An 18,505-nucleotide genomic window follows, 5' to 3' on the forward strand; every position below is an offset into this window, starting at 1 on the left:
CTAACATCTTTGTTTTTTTTTTTTTTTTGAGACTTTTTTTTTTTTTTTTTTTTGCTGTAGGGTGCGTGCACTTGTCAGAAAGACAGAGAGACAGAAAACGAGATATCATCCCCCCAGTGGGGATGACCACGCCGCAATCCCTTCTCCTCCATTCTCCTCTCGGGATCTTGGGCACGCACACACACATCCTGCTGAGTTTAAGCCACTGGGTCCGGTACTCGAACTGCAATCAACTACATGGGAGTTCAGCAACATAGCCATTATGCTAACTGCTGGTCCCATTGGTTAACATCTTATATTCAATGTTACTGTTCATACAGCATGAAATATCTGAGTGAAAGTAACAATTGTGGACAATCATCCAGTTTTTTTATAAATGTAAGGAGAAATGGTATCTGTTGGGAAAAGTATCCAAACCATGGATGGAATTTCATACCCTTCACCTGAAAGTCTTAGAACAACACAGACACAGTCTAATGGACTTAATACCGGCATTGTTAAAGCCAGCTTCATCCATTTCCTGCCAAGGATCATTTGCTTAGGTCTATTTGCAAACCAGTAATTTTCTTTGAGTAAATTTCCCTGTTTATTATATAGATGTGGAGGTCAAAGAATGAGTTATTTTCCACATTAGGTAGATTTGTAAAACTTTAATGATTGGTCCACTGTAACCTTTTTGTCTGCTTGTGAGGTCAAGATTATTTCCTGTTGGAACAGATGCAATGGTAACTTTTGAGGATTTGGTGGGCTTAAGGTTATACTAGATTGGACAGAAGACAAGACAATAGTTATGATTTCAATGGTAGTGTTGTTCAAATCAGTTCTCAAATCTTCCATTTCTTTTCTTTCTTTTGATTGCCAGAGAGTGAGCACACTCACAAGAGACAGAGAGGCAGAGAAAGAGAGTGCAAAAGCATCCCCCCAATGGGGCATGGCCACACTATAATCCCTTCTCTTCCCCTTCTCTCCATCAAGTTGGGATTTTGAGCATGCTCACATGCACATATGCCCAGCATATTTTTCAAGCCACCAGAATTCAAAACATGGTCAGCCATGTGACATCAGATTTATCTTAAAACTATAGACTATGGGGCCAGACCTCAGTTCTTAAATTCTCATTATTCCTTTGTTTCTTTATTTTCTTCTATGATTTTGATTTTTAAATACTTTCTGAAAATCAAAACCATATTAACTTAGGATTTATTGAGCAATGGTGACAAGATTAGCTTTAAAAAAGCTATAAAGACTCAAGTTATGGCAGGCTAAATGGTGGAGCAGTGGTGATATGCAACTTTCTCAAAAAAACTGACCCACATGGGAAGGTTCTAGATTCATAGCCAGAGACTTCTCTAAGTATGTCAGGAACATACATGCCCATGGTTTGGGGCTTGATGAAGCAGGTAGACTGCATTCAGGACTCTGGGTTGCTGTATCTCTTTCTCTCTCTTGTTCAAGGAAAAAAAAAAAGACTTAATGTATGGTTCCTGTTTTCAACAGGCTTAGCATATATTAATTTACTTTTCTTTCTCATCCTGTATTTTCTTTACTATACAAAAGACTGAGCACAGGGAAATAAATTTTTTAAATTGAATTTGAATTTTCAATTGAATACATTCAACTTTCTTGGACTGTATTACTATACAAGCACACCCCAAATTATAAATCAATATAATTTTCTCTGTAAATTTTAAGGTTAAGCCATGTATGTAGGAAGCCCTCCACTCACGAGTGTTATATTTTGAGAGTTTGTTAAGTCAGAGATTTGAATCTTAAAGCACATTTTTACAATTAAAATGATAATATTTCTTGAAATAAAAGAACAAATATGTGATTATACAAAAATCAATGTTATAGAATAGATTTTATTGCATTAATGACAACTACCTTGTATGAATGTATAGAATAAATATTTCTAAATGATTAGTGAAAGAATATAAGGTACTTTTAAATTTTAGTCAGAAATGTTGGCATGTTGGAAGCAATATGTTTTTTTTTTTTTTTTTGAGAGATTTTCACTATAGGGCACGTGCGCTCACCAGACAGACAGACAGAGACATAGAGACAGAAAGCGAGAAATCACCCCCCAGGGGGGATGGTCACGGTGCAATCCCTTCTCCTCCATTCTCCTCTTGGGATCTTGGGCATGCATGCACATGCGCCCGGCGTGAGTTTTAAGCCACCGGGTCCAGGACGCGAACCGCGGTTGACTACGTGGGAGTCCAGTGACATAGCCATTATGCTAACTGCTGGTTCCTGGAAACAATACTTTCATTATTACTTTTTATGATTCAGAATGGTAGCTATAGGACTCTAAATTTTTAAAAAACTTTATTAAAAATGTTGATATTTAAAAAAAGTCTGCCCCAAAACATCTTTCTTTGTCCCAAACAAAGCATTTAATACACTCTTTACCGGTAAACTTGAACTTCAGAGAAAATGGTAAAAGTCTCAATCCCATCTTTAATTTGGTCACCTGTTAGGCATAGGTGTCCCTGGTTCCACACAATACACTTACTCTATTTAGTTCTCTAATTAAATTATTTTCTATTATTCTGTTGGTCCTATTAAATGGTTGTTTTAAGGGACTTTAAAGGAATATAGACTTATATATATATTTTAAGAAGACCAGTTTTACATTCTTCTCCTACTGAAAAGCAGTGTAGTAGCAACAATTACTTGAAATACAGTCATGTGCTGCTTAATAGTGGGGCTGCTTGCTGAGAAATGCATCATTAGGTGATTTAGCCATTGTAAGAACATCATAGAGTATACTCACACACTCCTAGATGGTGTAACCTACACCACCTAGGCTATATATAATCTTATGAGGCCAGTGTTATGTATGCGGCCCATGGTTGACCAAAATGTTAACATGTGGCACATGACTCTGCATGCTGTTTGCTTAACTGTATTTTAATCTACAATTGGAAAGCTACACAATTCAACCTGTTATAGAGGAAATCTTAGTAAATAAGGGGAAGAAGGAAAAGGTAGCTTAGTGAGAATGGAGACAGCTAAATTATGATAAAACCTAGTGGGCCCTCAAAGCTGTGTTTTAAAAAAGTACCCTTTTAAAAGTATCCTTAGAGGATAGATGGTGGCATGGCTGTAAAACATGATGCTCTGCAAGGTTGGCTCACATAGGAAGGTCCCAGATTCGTGTCCAGAGACTTCTCTGGGTATACTGGACATCATGTGCCCATGACCTCGATGAAGCCAGGGGTAGATCATAGTGCCAGGACCCTGTTAGGAGTGCTGCTTCTCTGTCTTTATCTCTGTATCTGTCTCTTTCTATCTCCTTAACTCATGGGAAAATAAAGAACTCATAGTAATTATCCTTGGAAAACTTTAAAGACTAGGTGCTTAATATGACTGACATACTGTAGGGATAAATACTGGGGAGAGGGATATACATTTCCTATTTACATTCTATTGTAATTACTTCCTTCTTTATTGGATTTCCCCATTAGCCTAAGGAAGAAGACATAATTAGTGATTTTCAAACTTGGCTTCACATTAGAATCACCTAGAAAGCTTTAAAAGAAAACACAATGTCTGAGTTAACTGGCCTAGTGGATGAAGTCATAGGTTAGTATTATTTAAAAACTACCATGTGAGTCTTATATACACCTTGGATTGAGAATTAATGGTATAGGATACCTCAGCTCCTAACACAAGCTCAGACACATAGTAGGTGTTAAATAAAGATTACTTGGATATTTGAATGAAATCATGAATGTTTTCTCTATGAAACAAACATGAAACGTGGTTTTGATTTTTATCTTCACAGTATGTTTTACTGATGAAACGCACAAAAAATCCATATCTTATGGATGAACAACATGTATATTTGTGCTGCTTATGATTATGGTATTTTAAAATTATTTTTATTTATTTAGATTTTGAGGGTGTGTGCACATGTGCCCAGTGTATTTTTTTGTGCTGTCAGATCCAGGACTAGAACCATGCAGTTGGTCATGTGGGATTCAGTTGCATTAACCTGCATGCCACCTAGGTAGTCCTAGATTATACTATTTAGTCATTAACTTTTTTAAACACAGTATTTTGAATGGATCATTTATTGCAAAGATATGAATGCAATTTGGTTCATTTTTTGCAGTGTCCTCTCTAGCAAATCAATGAGCTTTTATGATATAGGTTCACAGATATTAATCTTTAATCAATGGTAAATTTAAGATGAAGCAGGGGGCTAGTCCTGCAGGGCAGAGGTTAAGCGCTGCACAGAGGAAACCAGATTCGCATTGCCATTGAGGTTTCAAACCCTGCCCCAGGAGCAGCATTCTGGGCACATCATGTCTGCCCAGTATCCTGACGGGCTGGAGAATCGGAAACAGACTTAGAGTGTGACCAGGCCTCATTTAAGGAAGGAGATCTCTGTCTCTCTCATATACACATGCTCTGTTATGAATAAATGAAAACTTTTTAAAAAAGAGATGCAACAGGGAACCAGCTGTTAGCGTAATGGCTATGTCGCTGGACTCCCACGTAGTCGACCGCAGTTCGCGTCCTGGACTCAGTGGCTTAAAACTCACGCCGGGCGCATGTGCGTGCGTGCCCAAGATCCCGAGAGGAGAATGGAGGAGAAGGGATTGCGGCGTGACCATCCCCCCTGGGGGTTGATTTCTCGCTTTCTGTCTCTCTGGCTCTCTCTGTCTATCTGGCGAGTGCACGCGCCCTATAGCAAAAACCTCTCAAAAAAAAAAAAAGAGATGCAACAGAAAAACACATCTGTTGGCTTATAACTATATTAAAGAAAAGCATGTATTATATTTATGCATATTACAATATAATCACTTTTGTACAATTATGCAAAACTTCATTTTTTTTTCTAGAAATCCAGCTTTCCTCCCAACACACATGTTGGGTGTAATCTGAATATAGCATGTTTAGTGGTTCATTGCAAATGGCCTATTTCATGCACTTTACTTTTGAAGTAAAAGAATAGTTATTTTTGCATGAGAGTCAAAGGGAATAGTATTTCCATGAATTAGCTCCTGTCTTGAATAACTCTTCACTGAACCCATATCTACTTTTGAAAAAAGTACCAATTGAAGGATCTTTTGTTAAATGAGGTTTGCTTGGCTTTTGGGAATGAATCTCACTTTTTATGCATAGCAGGACAACTGGAATATTTAAAATGTTTCTATATTGCATAGGACAAGCTTATATAGATGAACCCCAAGGAAAGAATTGTATAAATGCATGCCATATGCTGTATAATCTCTGATAAAGATTAATTTCCTAATTGACATTTATATTTTTATCATTTTCATTCCTAAAATGATATAAGAACAGGGATTGTAACTTGACTTCTATTGTAGAAGAGCCTACTGCATTTAATTGAAATCTAAATAAATGTTTGTGTAATTTATGAAATAAATGTAATAGAAAACTGTTCAATGGTTAGCAGGGTGGACTCATATGAGCCTCAAAAATCAAAACCTAAGAAAAAGATTCAAGGGTACAATGATGCTGGCCAATGGGATTGCGAATCAAAATTATCTGAGTTGTATTTTATTTTATTTTATTGTATTTTAAACAAACATCTACCAATCCAGATTTCCTGAAATGGAATATTAGAGGTGGTTGCAAAGGAAAAAAATGGTGGGAAAAAATCCTGGGAATCTGTGTTTTCAAAAAATCCTCTCTTTCCTTTTCCAGGTGATTATTATGCAACCAGTTGGGCAACGGTCTGGTTAAACGTTGGGGAACCACTGGTATAATGGAGTGTACACCGGACAAGGAGTTGAGAAACATGGGACCTAGTCATAGCTTTGCTACCAATTTGTCTGGAACAATCCACTTCACCCTGGCAAATTCAGTGTCCTTTGTGAGAAGCTTCATTTCTAGATAATTCTGTAGTGATTTATAAGGTCTGTTTGTGCCTAATATACTGTGATTCTGCTAGTTTTAACCTCTAATAGGAGAATATATATAATAAAATGATATAGGTAAAGATAAAATGAAGCTGCACATATATCCTACAAATAAATGTTCCTAGCTCAGGGCCAAACTGTGTGCTGCACCACGAGTTCAGGCATGTATGTGCAAGTTTTTTTCAGGTGCCATTACCTGGATTATATCCATTAATGGTCAACAAATTAGAAAAATCTGTGTTTGCACATTGACCCTTACTATGTTACACTTACTATGTCAAACGTATGTTATTTCCAAAAGACATCTACCTTTGAAGAGTCCAGGAGAGCTACAAAAGCACAACTCATTAGCTTCCCTGTTTCATCAAGCACCATTTAAATGCTCTAATAGTTCCTCATAGTCAGAGAATAGAAGTGCTTGTGTCCAAAAAAATTAATAATTTCTCAGTCATTGACTTTAGTCATTAGATACATATGCTGTGCATATGCCAAGATCTATTGAGTTGCTGGAAAAGTCATGATGCATTCTTACATAGAAAAATATATCATTACTTTTCTGACCAACCAATATATTTCTATATATTTTGTGTCTGGCCTGAAACGGAAGCTCAAGAAATAGTTAGTTGGGAACCAGCAGTTAGTGTAATGGCTATGTCGCTGGACTCCCACGTAGTTGACCGCGGTTCGCGTCCCGGACTCGGTGGCTTAAAACTCACGCTGGGCGCGTGTGCGTGTGTGTCCAAGATTCCGAGAGGAGAATGGAGGAGAAGGGATTGCGGCGTGACCATCCCCCCTGGGGGGTGATTTCTCGCTTTCTGTATCTCTGTCTCTGTCTGTCTGGTGAGCGCACGTGCCCTATGGCGAAAACCTCTCAAAAAAAAAAAAAAAAAGAAAAGAAATAGTTAGTTGAATTAAAAGAAGCAAGGAAAGAAGAAAAGAAGAATGAGCAACAGGAAAAGAAAAGTGGGCTTTTAAAAGATGAAGGTAATGAAGTTTTTCATCATTGGGCACCATACTTCCGTTAGATCATGTGGACCTTCCTTGAATGTAAAAAACAAAAAAACAAAAACCAGAAAACCCCAAAACAAAAAACAAACAAACAAACAAAACAAGACATTTATCAGAAGGATGTTCAGAACTGATTCAGAAAGGAATAGCTCACCTTTTTCAAAGCAGAGGTTTTCATTGACTGGTTTTCCTTCCTCGTTGACATCTATTTTCATCCAGCTATGGAGGTATTTCCTGCCCTTCTTGATCACTACCTTTGGGCCTTGTTTCTTGAGAAAGAGAGAGGCATTTTCCACCTCTAGGAACCCTTCCTGTTCATAGCAGGTCCATCGGGGTGCCTGGGAGCAAGGGGTGGTGATGGCTGCACGGGAAGGGCCACCAGAGGAATTGGAGATGCCCAGGCACAGTGCAGAGAGAACATGAAGGAGCTTTTGATCCTCAGTCCACAGCCACTGCTGGTTCGGGCTGGTCCCATTGCAAAGGCCCACGACCACTCTCTTATTTATGAAAAGACATTGTTGTTTCTGGACATGGACAATCTGAAACCCTCCTGGAAGATGAAAGGCTCATAAGGTACTTTGTAGTGAATTAAAAGGCCCTTTAGAAAACAAAACAAGCTACCCAGAAATTGGCTAAGAAATCTGAGAGGTTTGCTTATATTTTGGTACTGCTATATTTTATGTGAACGTTCCCACATTCGACAGATGTGATTAAAATCCCAGAGCTGAAATGTAAGTTGTCAAAATGTCACACTTGGCCCTCCCCACATTTTTTTTTTTTTTTACTTTCACGTGGTTTAGGTAAGAAAACACGCCCCTCTAGAAAAAAATGAAAGTAAGCTTGAAAAAGAAACAAAACTATCCAAAAATCATGGTTTTCTTTTGGATGAGGAAAGCCACTTCCAAAGAACATGGTGTGATTTTTATTTACATATGCTGAAGCTACAAAAAGTTAGCTCCTTTTCAACCGTTTGATTCTTTCCATATTACCTCCTAAAAGGACAAAACAAAACACCTTTTTTTGGCCCTCCCCACATTTTTTTTTTTTTTACTTTCACGTGGTTTAGGTAAGAAAACACGCCCCTCTAGAAAAAAATGAAAGTAAGCTTGAAAAAGAAACAAAACTATCCAAAAATCATGGTTTTCTTTTGGATGAGGAAAGCCACTTCCAAAGAACATGGTGTGATTTTTATTTACATATGCTGAAGCTACAAAAAGTTAGCTCCTTTTCAACCGTTTGATTCTTTCCATATTACCTCCTAAAAGGACAAAACAAAACACCTTTTTCCTATCCTTAAGTTCACATTGCAATAAATATTTGTACACAAACTGCATAGTTTAGGTAACATTTAAACAAATTAATAATTTTAAAAAAATAAGACAAATTCTATCCCCGAGCACAACCATTGAACTAATAGCAACCAATGAAAGTATTGATTATTACAAACTAAATTTCCTGTAGCCCTGGAGAGAATCATTTCTTTATTTTGTGGCAGTATCTACAGTTTTCCTTCAAATACTAATAGATTCTTAAAAGATAGCATAGCTTGATGGAAGAGAATTAAACACCCAGTTGTTACACATCAGTATTAAAAAGTGAGATATTTAGGCTCAGAAACCATTTTCAATGAGCTGTTCCATAATTAAATTGCCCAACCCTCCCATGTCCTTATTATTCTGTCCTTGTAAATAACTACTTCCAAATAAAACATGCTAATTTCCTCACCCCCTATAGTCATCTTCTTAAACTTTCTTTAACACAAGAGAAAATATAACCAGAACTTGACTAGAAAAAAGCATGGCGACTGTCCCAGACTGTTATATAATAAAAGATTTCTCCTTAGGCTGCTTTGCTCTTCGCTGTAAAGATGCCATTTCAGGAGCTGCCCGAGGCACTTGGAGGTCCTGAAGAGACCATTTATTTTCTTTTGTAGAGAAATCTCAACAGTGTGGCATAGCTGGCTCCTTTCATCCCCCTCCTCATCTTCTGTGACTACACTGCCATGGAGATCTGGCTCCATTTCCATCTTATTCCAGACACTTATCAAAGGTCAGAGATTCCTCAGCTGAGCATGGGAGAAACGCTTCAGAAAACTGAGGCAGACCCACTCACCTGAATTCCCAAAGATGAAGCAGGTAAGAATCGCTACGTAAAATTCAGCCTCCATTTTCCACTTAACAACTGTTCATGCGTTGCTTGGGGGAAAAAAAAAATTCTCCCAGATAAGAGAAGCAAAAACTAGGAAGGAAATGTGCCTTCATGGTGGGGGGAAAAAGTCAGTGACGAGCATTTCCTCCAATTGAATTGTTTGGGGAAGTTTTACACCAGTGTCCTTTTGTCTGTTTCCTTAGAAAGAAGGGATTATGATTACCTTTCTTTTTTTTTAATGGAGAAAAAAAACTCCAGCCTTCAGGAACAGAATCACTAGTGAGGTCTTTACCTCCCATTACTTTGGCACATGGCTACTTCTTAACCTCGAGAGGGAAGAAGGGATTGTAATCTCAGATAATTGGATGTTCCTGCAACATTACATCTCTTCAGGTGATTTGATTCTGCTGAAGAAACATAAACCATGTAATTTATGAGGGTCTACAAGAAGTGACAGAAAGACATAAACAAGCACTGTTTGCATAATGATATGCTGGGAGTCTGTTGAGGAAAACCACATAATGATGGCACTTCTAGGTCATTATCTCTTAAGTGATGACAACATTATATTCTGAGATATTCATCTCCACCAGGGAGATACAGACTGAAATTAAACCTATCCCATTATCTACCTCAGGCTTCCCCAAACAAATAATGGCTTTTGTCCAAGTAGGAGAGAAAAAGAAAACAAAAATGGGAAAAAAGAATGTGCTTTACTCGATATACAGTAGTCAGAGTAGTTTATTGGCAGTACGAAACCAAGTCAACATTGCTGCTTAAAAATTCATATATGACCAGAACATCTAGTGTTGGTTGAGTGTAGTTATTTTAGCTTTATTTGTCTCTTGAGGGTTAAAACCTTTCTGAAATTTAAGGACATACATGGCAGCATCCTTATGAAAAACCTCTGGAAATGGGATAGGTTACATCATTCCCAAAGGCATCTGCCTTTTTGGGGGAGAGAAAATTCCAGGTAGATAGCATATGCAAAAATCCCTTCATAGTAAAAGAGAGACAAGTATTTAAAATCCTTGATACTTCATAGTTGCTACAAATTTGTTCTTCTCTTTTAAAGTAAAATGACTCAGAATGTAGAAATACAGTGGCTAGAATTCTGGAGCAGAAATCGTCTCTATACCATGAATAGAGAGTAAATACATTTATACCCACAAACAATCATTGTGCTCTGTAATTGATCTATAGGAGGTACTATAAATACACATTTAATAGATAATATCATCAAGACACATTCTCATATAAAATAGTTACTGTTTTTGATTTTTTTTTTCTTCAAAAACAAAGATGTATTTGTTAAAAATCCATTATCAATCACTTGCAAATTTAGCAGCAAGAGTCTGGTAACTGAGAAAGGTAATAGCACTTAAAACATGAACATTTTAACAGCTGACAGTCCATTCACAAGACAGGTTTTGCAAACATTAAAGCATCTAAACACACAATAATAGTTTCTTCAGCAGCTCTTGTAGTCATCACCCGATGACATTTGTCACTGAATTTTACATACATACATTCTGTGTGGCAGATAGTCAATACAGACAAAATAATATCCTCCATAAGCTGAGTGAGAAATCCATCATACCTCCAGTAGCATAGAACCTTCAGAATAATTTGGGGGATGCTTACATAGCACTCATTTACACAAGGGGCTGACGATCTTGACAACGTCGCTGAGTTTTCCACAATCCATGCCACAGGTTGGCTTCAGAGCTTCTCTTTTCTCCCACAGTAGGAAGCTCCATCTCCAAGCCTCAAGTGGGTAATTTGATTAATCACCCAAGAGAATGATGGTCGGGTAAGTCTTCTGTGTGAATCACTGGACGGTTTCCGCTGAAAGTCTGCTCTCGTATAGGCACAGAGCATGATGCACAAATTCATACTGCTCACTGGTTTGAACCATTCCACCTCTGTAAAGAAGAGACCGTAAAATAGCTTCTTTTTGCAAATCATACTATCTCAAGCAACATGATCTCATGTACCATTACTGGGGAGGTGGTATTGCCTAATGGTTAAATACTTGGACTAGGAACAAGCCAGACTATCTGAGTTCATATCCTTCCTCTGCTGAGTCTTAGCTGTGTGGTTTTGGACAAGCTTCCTAAAACCCTTTATGCCTCAGTTTCCTCCTTGGTTAAAGCAGGAGAGTAACAGTAAGTACTTTGTAAGGTCGTTGTGAGGATTAAATGAATTCACTTTAGCTGGATTGTTAGTGTTACTTCTTAGGTGCCTTATCATACATTTCATGTTCAATTGGTTAATCTACTTAGATGAAAGTCTACTAAAATGCTAACCAAACAAAACTCAGCAGTAAAGTGTTGCCTTTTATTTTTTAGAAATATCTACCTATTTATTTTTTGTGATTTTCAAGTCATGGTCAGGGACTCTAACTGGTATTGTCTTTTCTACAGGTAAAAAGAAAGTCTACTCTGTAATGATTTATTTAAGTATGCCTAGCCTTTGGGCACACTAGATATCTAAACACAATAGTAGGTAGGTCCTTAAATGACTTGGAAAAAGGGAATTGGCTTTTGCTTTTTCCCCTTTGTTACCACCATTATCATCACTAGCTGTTTAGCATCCTCTTTGTCATTGATTAATAGAAGGCAGGTTGAAGGGCTGGACTCTCACGTGGCTGACTACAGGTTAAGTCCCTGACTTGGTGGCCTGAAAATCACAACAAATAGATAAATATATATTTTTTTAATAGAAGGCAGATGACAATGCTTCTCATTATACTTTTATGTATATAATACCTATATCACATTTTGCTCCTTTTTTTAGAGTTTATTTTTATTCATGATTACACATGTACGAGAGAGAAAGGAGATAGAAAATCACCCTTAACAGTCTTATCACACCATGATTCCCTTATCCTAGCTCTCCACCTTTTCATGATCTTGGATTCAAGTGCCTGACATGTTTTCAAGCCAACCTGGGGATCTGAACTTCTGGTGGGCATTATGGTTTTCAGCACTATAGTTCAGTACATTACTGAAGGTTAGGCCACTTTTTGCTCCTTTATAATTATGGTTCTTTTTTTTTTTTGAGAGGTTTTCGTTATAGGGCGCGTGTGCTCACCAGACAGACAGAGAGAGAGAGAGATACAGAGACAGAAAGTGAGAAATCACCCCCCAGGGGGGATGGTCATGCCACAATCCCTTCTCCTCCATTCTCCTCTTGGGATCTTGGGCACGCACGCACACGCCCCCGGCGTGAGTTTTAAGCCACCGGGTTCGGGACTCGAACCGCGGTCGACTACGTGGGAGTCCAGTGACATAGCCATTACACTAACTGCTGGTCCCTATAATTATGGTTCTTTAGCTTGACAAAATTACCAGACTTTAATATAAAAGTTACTTATTATTATTATTATTATTTTTTGCTCATTGAATGACAGGGTCACAGGCAGTAACTATTTGAAATTCTATAAAGTCTTCATAATTGGGCAACCCCACAACTAATTTTATGTCTTAGTTTAATTTCATGTTTTAGCCATTTTTTTTCCAATGGCTGTTCATTCCATTCAAAATAATTTCCAGATAATTAAATGCTTTGAATTAAAAACAAGATATATCGCCTCACTATAACACAATTTGAGGTTAAGGGCAATAACTAAAGCTAGGCTTGTGTCTATGTTTACTTGTCAATCTCTCTCTCTCTCTCTCTCTCTCTCTCTCTTGCTCTCTCTCACTCTCTCATTCTGTCCCTCTCTGGTCAAATTAAAATAAAAAATGGATAAAGTTGCATAATTCTTTACAACGGGTCCGGGACACGAACCGCGGTCGACTACGTGGGAGTCCAGTGACATAGCCATTACGCTAACTGCTGGTTCCAATCTCTATAAATATTAAAGCAGTAAGACTTCATCTTTCTAAATTAAGCAGAGCTTCCTCAGGCAAGTTGCCATGATGCCAAAATGATGAAATTAGCTAGAAATTAAAAGGTAAATTTACAGTTCTAGGGACAGCAACTTATCCACAGAAATATTTTATAAATATTTTCCCCTAAAACTATCTTTTGTTGTACTGAAGGCAACTTTTTGGCCAAAGTATTTCTTGGGCAGAAATTGACAACAGATGGGGCTAGCAGGTGTCAAAGCGGCACCATTGCTGGACTCCCACATGGCTGACTGAGGCTCGAATCCTGGACTTGGTGGCTTGAAAATCACACTGGGCATGTGTGTGTGTGTGTGCCCAAGATCCTGGGAGGAGAATGGAGAAAAAAGGATTGCAGCATGGCCATCCCTCCTGGGGGTAGGGGGTGATTTCTCATTTTCGCTTTCACTGTCTCTGTCTCTCTCTCTTTGTCGTGAGTACATGCGTCCTAACGTAAAAACCTCTACCAAATAAATAAATAAATAAATAAGAAAAAGAAATAGAAAAAAAAAAGAAGTAGACAACATAAATGACTGAAGGTGTGATAACTCTTCCACTTCCTGACTAATATGATGGCATCTGGGCACATCTTCTGGATATCTGGTACCTGGTATCTAGAAGATGTTGGCCTGGATCATGAAGGAGGACACAGATATTAAGGCAGCTCCAAGAAGCTAAGGGATGCCTCCCAAGCTCAGGGAACTATTATTCTCCTTTCGAGCCACAGATGGTGTGGGGAACCTTGTATGTTCTCCACCTCTTGGACATGGGTGTATGAAGTTCCTCTTACCATTTACTTGACTTTGAGGCAAGATTTTGCCCTTGTTGTATGTTCTGGACAGCACCGGTATTTACATGTCTAATTACTGAATGAATGGAGACACAGTCTAGGTTTTAATAACCATTTCATCCTAAGTAAGTCAGCAGTATAGTTTAATGGTTGAAGTATATTTTACTATGACATTCTGTTAACTAAGTCAAGGTTGCTTGAGCCAGTGCAAAAGGGGAAACAATCTCATTAGTTACAAGCTAGGAACGTTCTTGCAGGTCTCAAGGCTGCAGGAAGGGTCACGAAAGGTTCTGTTACTTCCCACTTAAAGTGGAAATTAAAAATGAATGAATTGGCATCAGAAGGATCCTCAGAGATCACTCATCCCAATCACTGACAACACATAGCTTTTCCAGAAGGAAGTAGTCTATATGACAGATGGTCAGCTGGCTTCTGCTGGAATGAAGGCTCAAGGGGTGAGGTACCTCCAGAAGAATGTTTGAAAACATCAAAATGAATCTGTCCCTTTTTAATTTTCACCCCAATATCCCAAGTGAAATTACCTAAAAAACTCTTAAGGCTCCCCTTGCAATCACACAATAGCCCTCAAAGTGTTGAAAAACAACCATCAAAGTCCCATAATCTTTTCTTCTCTAGACTAAACATCCTGTGGTCACTCAATATTTCTGTACAGCCTGGTTTCCCTGTCAGTCACCAATCTAGTATCCTTCTTTTAAAGGCTATTTTATCAAATGTGACTGTCTTAGAGTGTTGTGTCTACTTTTGGTGAGAACTACTCACTGGGCATGTTTTCTCCCTTGAGTGGCACTTTAGAAACCAAGGAGTTTGCATTTGCAGGTGCATCAAATGGTAAGGTTCCACAATGCCTCAGGATGCCTGTGCTCAGCAAGCATTTTAGGGTATTGAATGAAGGTTTAGGTTAATTAAAAAGTCAGCAGGATTTTTTTGAATGTGAAAATTGTCACTTTCACCCATCATGTACTTATGCTATTCAATATTTGAAACTCCTATTAATTGTAACTTGTTAGTTTTTGCACAAGTTTTTGTTGACTGAATCATTATTTCTGTCATTAAATGCATTAGTCTGAGGCTTCTCACTTCCAGCATTGTGCCTTCCAGACATTTAACAATGATGTTTTTCATCTTTTTACCTAAATAATTCATTTAAAAATCTTTTTATTTTTAAAGTTTATTTTATTTTATTCATAATAGCACATGCATGAAAGATAGGAAAAGAAAGAGAAAGAAACACCCTTGATCAGGTCTCCTTATGCCATGACTCCCCTTCTCCAGCCCTCCAGCCCATCAGGATCTTGTGTGCTTGTGCATGCTCAAATCACATTTCATGTTGACCAGACCAGGGATCCAAACCCCAGGTCAGCCATGTGGCCTCCAGCAGTGTAGCCCAGCACGCCACTGAGTGAATCATCAAGTCTGGGCATTAAGTCATTTATTTGAAAAACAGACAATACATGTGTATTTTCCTATACACAAAATACATTTGTGGGATCAATGAATAAAACTGTATTAATTATGGAACCCTCAAGAGAAATCTGTGATAATACATTCTTCAGAAGAGCTCTGATTTGGTCCCCAGGTACCTCATAAATCAAATAGGGCTCCATGGGGTTGCTGAAATCTGTATCTATATCACTGGTATAAAGTTTCTCATGCAAGCTTGTTCTGAAAGGTGACAAGGAAGGATGTTCTTTTTATTACTTTAAAAAGAATCACCCAACTCCCACTTAAAGAGCAGGCACTAAAGAAATCCTTGACCCCCTCATAGATTATATTTGTTTAAACTCAATGAAGGTTAAGATGTTGTAAACTTTCAATGGTGATCCAGATGTTTTAGTGGAAGAGGCCTGTGGGGCCCAAAATAGCTGGACCATCATCAGCCAGGCAGAATGCTTGAAATTACCACCATTTCTCAAAACCTTATATTAAAGCAAAGTGCTTTCTGGCGAATCCTCCCTAGGTATAAAACTGTTTTCCCAGGAGGTATAAGACATTAAGCTATAATACCTACCAACAAACAGGAGTTGGCTTACCAAAAAAGGTAAAGTCCAACAAAAGTGGCAGAGAAACTCCAGCCAATTGTGAGACTGGCCCTGGGATTGATATCCAGACATCAGGGTCATTATCAGTAGGGACCAAAGCGTGTTAAGAGGCAAAAAGACACTGTTTAACGTCAAGAGAAATCCTGTCTCCATCACTTACTAGCTGCTTTACCTTACTACATAATCTTTGGAGAGCTTTTTTTAAAATTTTCATCTGGAAAATGATGAGGTAATAAAATATATCACCTACCTCATAGCGTTGTTGTGAGAAATAAAAGGAAAGAGCCAATGAAAATGTTTAGCACTCAGCAAAGCACATATAAATGATATGTGTTAACTATAATGACTATTACTGTTACTCTTTGGTACTATCTAGTTAAACAGAACTGCTTAGGAGGCTCTGGATGAGGCCTCTGAAGGTCTTAGAGAACTTAGAGCAAAGCTGGAAAAGAACACTAGATTCCCCAGATTGGGCAAACCTAGCTAGAAAGACTCAAATACATTTCTAAATATTGACCAGCCGAGAAGACAGCTACAGTGAAGGCGGGTGATGTAATGAAATACTTGGAGTATAATAGATTCAGATTTGAAAACTTGCTTTTGAATTGTCTAGCTGTATGATTTTAGACAAGTCATTTAATCTGTTCTATTCTGTCTTTGCTCACTTAAAAGTGACATTAATGCCAAATGTCATCCAGTTGTGAGGATTAAGCATATCAGAGCATGTTAATGTCTAGCTAAATGCTATTCACAGAATTTCTAGGAACCCAGAGTTCTCGAGAGGTACCTGAGAGCCTAGGCAAGGTGGCAGAGAAGGTCAGGCCTTTAGGACTAGCTAACCCTAGTTCTAATGATTGTGGAAGATTTTGCCAGTAAAACATTTTCCATTGTTCATAAAAAAGTTGAAAACCACTGGCTTGGCAAACCGTTTTTACTTACTATGTTTTTCAAGTTTTGCAAAGTTTAAATAATTCATAAAATGATAAGCACTGTGATCATGCTTTAGTGAATACTAGATAAAAACTACATATTCATTTTCTCATTCTTTTGGTAAGTCCTTAGGTACCTAAGATGGTCATGCATTCTAGTTTGCTTGGAACAGACGTGGTTTATTCCTGTTGTCCTGGGGTGACTATTAATAGGATCACCTTTCACTCTCAGAAATGCCTTGGTTTGGATGATAAATTACTTGTTCACCATAATTATGCCCTACCCCTGTGGAAGAAACCTGTCCTCATTATTACAAAGGTGATGTTAGAGGTGTGGCTCTGATTTCTTTATGGCTACAGAATATGAAGACTGCCTATGACCAAGCCAGAGAAGGTTCAAATACCCTATCCTTCTAGAAATGTCAAACACCTCATATCACATTCACACCGCCAAACAAAAAAATCAGTGTCATCTTAGCCTCCATGCGGGGAAGCACGTAGCTATATCAGCTGGGGTGGGTAAACTCAGGATAGAAGGGGAAAAAAAATGTAGTTTTTTCCCTTTGCTACTGGAAGGGTGTGTTGAAAAAAAACCTCTCCAGATGCCCAGGAGAGAGATTTGGTTTTTAACATGTTAAAATTGTGACCTTTTGTGACTATTAACTCACACATACAGAGAGCAACAGCCTTTCCTGTCGCACCACCCAGCCAGTATCCGGTCTAATCAGTAGACAGAAGAAATTCTGCAGTGGTGACTCACTTCTGGGCTAACAATGGAGCGTATGCTCCGTTGCTTTATATTATTTTCAAATCTGGAATTCTTTTGGTAAAATTTGGTACAGTAAATTTAGAACAAAAGGTGTAGACATTAATGTGCCTCCTGGGTAAAGTTCCAATAGCTTGGGCGTGAGTCAAGAGAGGCTAACTTTTGCTGTTCTCACTTGGGTCCAGCTGTGAGATGTGTCTGGCCCTTTTGAAGGAGGTTTTCTCACATCTTTATGAAGATATCATGTTAAGAGAGGAGAACTTAAATATAAATTTGACTTATTTTGACCAGGTACTTTAAGCATAGCTACTTTTTCCAAAATAAGTTTATTCTAAAGTATTTGTAGGGCATAAAAACCAGTACAAACTAAACGATAATTCAATGGCAGCTCTAGAATATCTTGAGTAACATTTTGCCCCTGAGTAGTAGCCATTTTCTTCTGAACACCCAGGCTAACACTCAATTAACTCAAGCTGGGAAGAAGGAAAATGTTGTCCTGGCAACCATTTGGAAGATTCACTTGGCATGATCTCTTTTACAAAGAGGATCTCTTATCTCTACAAGAACTATAATGTCAAGTAAATCCTTATCAGTTTCTAGGGTTTTATATCTAAGTGCCCAAAGTAAACCAAATGTTTTATACCTGATCGTTAAGTGAGATGTTTGAAATTTAGTAATTAGGGGAATCTTTGTAATTGGGAATTCAGAGAAAGATGAACAGATACATGACTATAGCTGAAAAAAATTATACCAACATGTGGACATTTTAGCTTTGAAATTATTTGAACCAGGTTTTAATGGAGAATATTTTGAGGACATATATTAGCCTAGGAAATTGACGACATATATATTCCTCCTCTAAGATTGTTGTAATTTAAAAAAGCAAAGAAATGAAAATCATCAAGCCGAAGTGACTAATCAAAATATTTAAACAATGATATGACGCACACTGAAGCTTTTTTTTTTTTTTTTTTTTTTTTTTTTTTTTTTTTTTTTAATACTTTTGTCGGTGAC

General features: G+C 37.9%; 2 protein-coding genes across 2 annotated transcripts in view; both read right to left on the reverse strand.

Moving 5' to 3' along the window:
- Window positions 1-9,115, reverse strand: part of PTPRB (protein tyrosine phosphatase receptor type B) — a 148,300-nt gene extending 139,185 nt beyond the window's left edge. Inside the window, exons 1-2 of the mRNA XM_006146179.2 lie at window positions 9,018-9,115; window positions 7,060-7,455 (exon numbers count right to left, since the gene is read on the reverse strand). Coding sequence (XP_006146241.1) covers window positions 7,060-7,455; window positions 9,018-9,072 — 451 coding nt within the window. The 5' untranslated portion in view covers window positions 9,073-9,115. The remainder of the gene's footprint in view (window positions 1-7,059; window positions 7,456-9,017) is intronic.
- A 674-nt stretch (window positions 9,116-9,789) lies between these two features.
- PTPRR (protein tyrosine phosphatase receptor type R) overlaps window positions 9,790-18,505 on the reverse strand; it is a 246,256-nt gene continuing 237,540 nt past the window's right edge. The window contains exon 13 of the mRNA XM_027770931.1: window positions 9,790-10,978. Coding sequence (XP_027626732.1) covers window positions 10,885-10,978 — 94 coding nt within the window. The 3' untranslated portion in view covers window positions 9,790-10,884. The remainder of the gene's footprint in view (window positions 10,979-18,505) is intronic.

This window comes from Tupaia chinensis, unplaced genomic scaffold (genome assembly GCF_000334495.1).
Source record: "Tupaia chinensis unplaced genomic scaffold, TupChi_1.0 Scaffold000168_1, whole genome shotgun sequence".
NCBI lineage: Eukaryota > Metazoa > Chordata > Mammalia > Scandentia > Tupaiidae > Tupaia > Tupaia belangeri.